The sequence below is a fragment of the Tasmannia lanceolata genome, unplaced genomic scaffold, assembly GCF_043159265.1.
Source record: "Tasmannia lanceolata isolate RefF3 unplaced genomic scaffold, GAP_Taslan_0.1 ptg000037l, whole genome shotgun sequence".
Taxonomy (NCBI): Eukaryota; Viridiplantae; Streptophyta; class Magnoliopsida; order Canellales; family Winteraceae; genus Tasmannia; species Tasmannia lanceolata.
In genome coordinates, this window is record NW_027518714.1 from 571,317 (window position 1) to 575,885 (window position 4,569).

A 4,569-nucleotide genomic window follows, 5' to 3' on the forward strand; every position below is an offset into this window, starting at 1 on the left:
TATTTAACAAGGAGAGAGAGAGAGAGAGAGAGAGAGAGAGAGAGAATTGGCCGAACAGACAAATATGCTCTATATTTTTGGATATGTGCAGTAAAATTTGAGTATGTATTTATCAGGATCTGAGATTAGCATTCTTGTTTTGATCCTCTTCACTTATTCTAGATTTCTGTGATTGGTTGGGCAGTTCATTGGGAATTGTAACGACCATTGAAAAGATTTTGAAACCAAAGAGGTGTAAATATCAGTTTACCGTACCTATATTGCGAAAACAGAGATGAGACCATATACATGCATACTAGGGTCTCTCAACATTTATAATATTATTTAGTGAAAGTGGTGAAGAAAAACAAAAAGCAACAAATTATGGGATAATCATTCAAATGGGAAAGGCATACGGACTCGCTTTCTTCCGACCCGATCATGTGTCATCATCCACCTTTGCCCACTACCTCTTCAACCCTCCCAACTTTAACTTTTCACCGCCTCCAATAAAATATTACTTTCTTATTCAGAAGGAAAAGCAGGTGAGAGAGAGAGAGAGAGTGATCATCCAAACATCTATTTCTAAGATTGTGCTTTTAAACACCAGACCAAAGGTACCCACTTATCCTCCTAGCCTTGTTTCTTTTGATTTCATCTTCATCTCCGACGTACTGTGTTTTCTTCTTTCAGATTCTGTTAGATCATAAAAACCCAAGAAAGAAGCTCTGTGATGTTAAAGGAAATGGCAACCGAAGCAATTACAAAAGCTTTCTCTCAAAACCCATCTGTGGATTCCAATCCTCCTGTGATAAAGAAGAAGAGAAATCTCCCCGGGAATCCAGGCAAAAAGAGAAACCCTTCTCTTATTTGCTACTCCAATCAAAATAGAATTCTCCTTTTATCATTTTCTTTCTAATCTAACTTTAATGTGTATATACATGTATCTAACCTTTTCTGAATTCATGATCTCAAGTGACTTGCATGTGGATTTTACAGATCCTGACGCAGATGTGATTGCCTTGTCTCCGAAGACTCTGATGGCTACCAACAGATTTTTGTGTGAGATATGTGGAAAGGGTTTTCAGAGAGACCAAAACCTGCAATTACACCGACGTGGGCATAATCTTCCATGGAAGCTTAGGCAGAGGAGTGGGAAAGAGTCTAAAAAGCGCGTTTATGTGTGCCCCGAGAAGACCTGTGTTCACCACCACCCTTCCAGGGCTCTCGGAGATCTTACTGGCATAAAGAAGCATTTCTGTCGAAAACATGGAGAGAAGAAGTGGAAGTGCGAGAAGTGCTCCAAGAAGTACGCAGTGCAATCTGATTGGAAGGCGCATTCAAAAACTTGTGGCACGAGAGAGTACAAATGCGATTGTGGAACTCTATTCTCAAGGTAATTTACAGTCGTCATGACTCATGAATGGAAAAAATTACAAGAGTAATTAAGCACAAAAGGAAGAAAGTAATGAAGGCAAGGGACGTGATGTTTATGCCTAATAGTTTTTGTTTGGGAATCATAACAAAGACCAGAAGACATCTCTCTCTCTAATATACACACATACATGAATTCTTAGTAGCAACTGAAAGGCATAAAACAAGAGAGAGAGAGAGAGAGAGAGAGAGAGAGAGAGAGAGAGAGAGAGAGAGAGAGAGAGAGAGAGTAGTCCGGTGGGGAAGATGAATCATGTTGATTTCCTTCCCTTCCTTTTCTGTGGCCTCTTTGGATGCCGCCAAAATAGGTTCTTATTAGAACAAATTTATTTTATGTTAATCTTATATACATATGGGATACTAAGGCCTCTTTTGAAGCCAAAAAATGTGTTATTTTTAAAGCCATCGTGATCATTATTTGCAAACAACCATATTTATCTTCAAAACAATCTGCATATAATGTGCGAATAATTTTTGGACCTATCCAATGAGGACCGTAGTCTGTGGCAATGTAGCACATATTATGTGTGGAAGCTCTTCTTCATGGTTTTCATATTTTTTGCATTTTTGGTCAAAAAAACACAGAGAAGTTAAATAGGAAAGTTCCATTTTACAGGGGTTTAACATGATGTATAACTAAATCCAATGAGTATTTTTTTAGTAGGTAAACAGATAATTATATAGCGAAATTTTAGGGCTTCTTTCGATACATCTCAGCAATTATTTGCAAATGGTTTGAAGTTATATAAACATGATTATTTGCAAACAATTGTGAAAATAGTTGTAGAATTGATATAGTTAAAGGTTTCCAAAGATGCCTTAATGCCGCATTTGCAAATATGATTAAGCTAAAAGAGTTTCATTTACAAGTAAGGACCCATTTTGGTGACATTTTAATAGGCCCTAAAGCTCCTGTCTTGTCTTCTTCTAGGGCATATCTTATTTGAGCTTGACATTCCCTGCAAGACTAGCCTGAGAATTTGCCTAACCTTAGGTTTTTGTAAACATGTGAAACCTTCCCTGATAAGCTTTCTAGAGTCCATTGATCGAGGTTTTGGATGTATTAGATGAATGGAGCTACTTTTTTCATGAAAGTCTCCATATTGTTTTTACTGCATATTGTTTATAATGTAAAATTGTTCTTTTGTGATTAGTGTTTCTGTAATTTCTCTTCTTATTATTGTAGTTCTATTTTATTTGAAATTAAATCTTTTATTATTTTCTCACAAAATAACAGATTGGACCTTTCTGTGTTTCTTCTGCAAACAGGAGAGATAGCTTCATAACTCATAGAGCCTTCTGTGATGCCTTGGCAGAAGAAACTGCTAGAGTTTCTGCGACATCAAGCATCAATAATGCAGCAGCCGTCGGAAGCACCAATTATCATTTGATTGGTGGTTCGATGAGGCCAAACATGATGCAACATTTCTCTTCAATTTTTAAGCCTATTTCAAGCAATAGTGAGGCAATTGATCAGACCAGATCTGGGCTCTCCTTATGGATGGGCCAAGGACCACAGGGTGGCGATGCCATGGACAGTAACAACTCAAATATGAACCAAATTGTGTCTACAAATTCCGAAACCTTATATGCAGATCCATTTCAATCATGTTTGAATCCCCAACAAACCGATTATCAACTGAATTGGGTGTATGGGAGCAAGCTTTCATCTTCGAGTTCCGGAGAACTAATAAGCACATCCTTGCCAATAGCCAACATGAAGGATGTTGATAGCCCTCTCCTTGTGAGTGTTCCTTCCTTGTATAGCACCCAACACAACCATCATCCCGGTCCCTATCCGACAGACATGTCGGCCACCGCTTTGTTGCAGAAAGCTGCCCAAATGGGCGCGTCTTCAACAGATCCGTCTTTCCTTGGGAACTTTGGGATGAAGTGCAACAATACTCAACTTCAAAGCGGAAACAAGTACAATGGATTGGTGGGTACAAACCCAATAGCCCCAGATTTTAGAACCAATATAGACAACTCCTTGAATGATATTTCGACATTGAACCAGTCTCAGATGCACTCCTCAAAGCTCCACAAGTCTCAAAAGGATGATCGAGAAGAACAGACCAGGGATTTCTTAGGCGTCGGTGTCCAAGCACTCTGCTCATCATCAATCGATGGATGGATTTGAATATTCGGAGATCATGAATAACATACTTCCCAATGGAAAGCAAAGCTGGTAATAAAGTTACCCTTGGGCGTATGGAGAGAGTATATTATTTGGAAACTTTGCAGAGGAAAAAGTGGGGCAAGTGCTTGATGAGACCTAAAAGATGTGTTAAAAGAACTCTCATGTTTTAAACAGCAATTGTAAGGAGATCCATGCATATTCTCATGGACCCTTAAAGCCACCCATTTTAAATAAAAAATGGATGGGACGCAAGGGAACCTCCTTTTCAACTCTATTATTGCATTGTTTCATCTCTATCTTGTTTGTGGTCTTTCCAGAGTGGAAAAGAGTATTTGAGTGGCAAAAGGCTGGATTTCAAGTAGACTTAGTCACTGCTCAAAATAAACTGGTCAGAATTCATCTACACCCCATACTGCAAGTTTGCAACTAAATGCCTTTCTAACTGCACTATCCATTTTGGTGACTTAAAACTGAATTTTGAAAATGGTTTGCCAGTAAACAGTTTAACCAATTTTTTTCTAAGAACTTATTCTGGTTGCTATAATCAATTTGCAGAACTTGAATGAGTTTTCTGAAATCTTTCCTAAACACTACCTTGTGGTTTAGAGGAGTGATAAATCCACCCCCATATGTCTTAAATCGACCCCCTATGTGTCTATCTCTCTCTAACCCAGAGGAGAGAGAAAAACACATAGGCGGTCGATTTAAGATATTTGGGGTTCGATTTATCACTGCCCTATGGTTTATTGACGATTTCATTATATATATAAGAGGTTTATGGTATCCGACAAGATTGCCCTATGGGGAAAGAGTATTTACATATACGTCTTAGAATGCAAACCTTTTTATTCTACAGAACGGTGCGTGGACATAGGACTTGATAACTTGGTATCTTGTTTGTTGTAGCTAGAACCTGTTGTAAATGAAATATGCCTTCTAAACTTGAATGTGCTCTCTATGTTTACTTTTAGGTAATATGAACGTTCCAATATGTTATATAGTATGCACCTTGTTGG

The 4,569-nt window shown here is 38.2% G+C and overlaps 1 protein-coding gene across 1 annotated transcript; it reads left to right on the forward strand.

Annotated features, from left to right (window-relative positions):
- The first annotated feature begins 362 nt into the window (after positions 1–362).
- LOC143860949 (zinc finger protein MAGPIE-like) lies at positions 363–3,941 on the forward strand. The gene is made up of 4 exons (XM_077371815.1): positions 363–596; positions 673–824; positions 979–1,375; positions 2,683–3,941. Exons 2-4 carry the CDS (start codon positions 713–715, stop codon positions 3,551–3,553), a joined length of 1,380 nt encoding a protein of 459 aa, XP_077227930.1. The 5' UTR covers positions 363–596; positions 673–712; the 3' UTR covers positions 3,554–3,941.
- The last annotated feature ends 628 nt before the right edge of the window (positions 3,942–4,569 follow it).

Coding starts and splice junctions, on each gene's coding strand:
- LOC143860949 (XM_077371815.1), top strand. CDS start 713: ATGTTAAAGGAAATGGCAACCGAAGCAATTACAAAAGCTTTCTCTCAA. Junction 825..978: donor AAATCTCCCCGGGAATCCAG/GCAAAAAGAGAA, acceptor TGGATTTTACAG/ATCCTGACGCAGATGTGATT. Junction 1,376..2,682: donor TGTGGAACTCTATTCTCAAG/GTAATTTACAGT, acceptor TTCTGCAAACAG/GAGAGATAGCTTCATAACTC.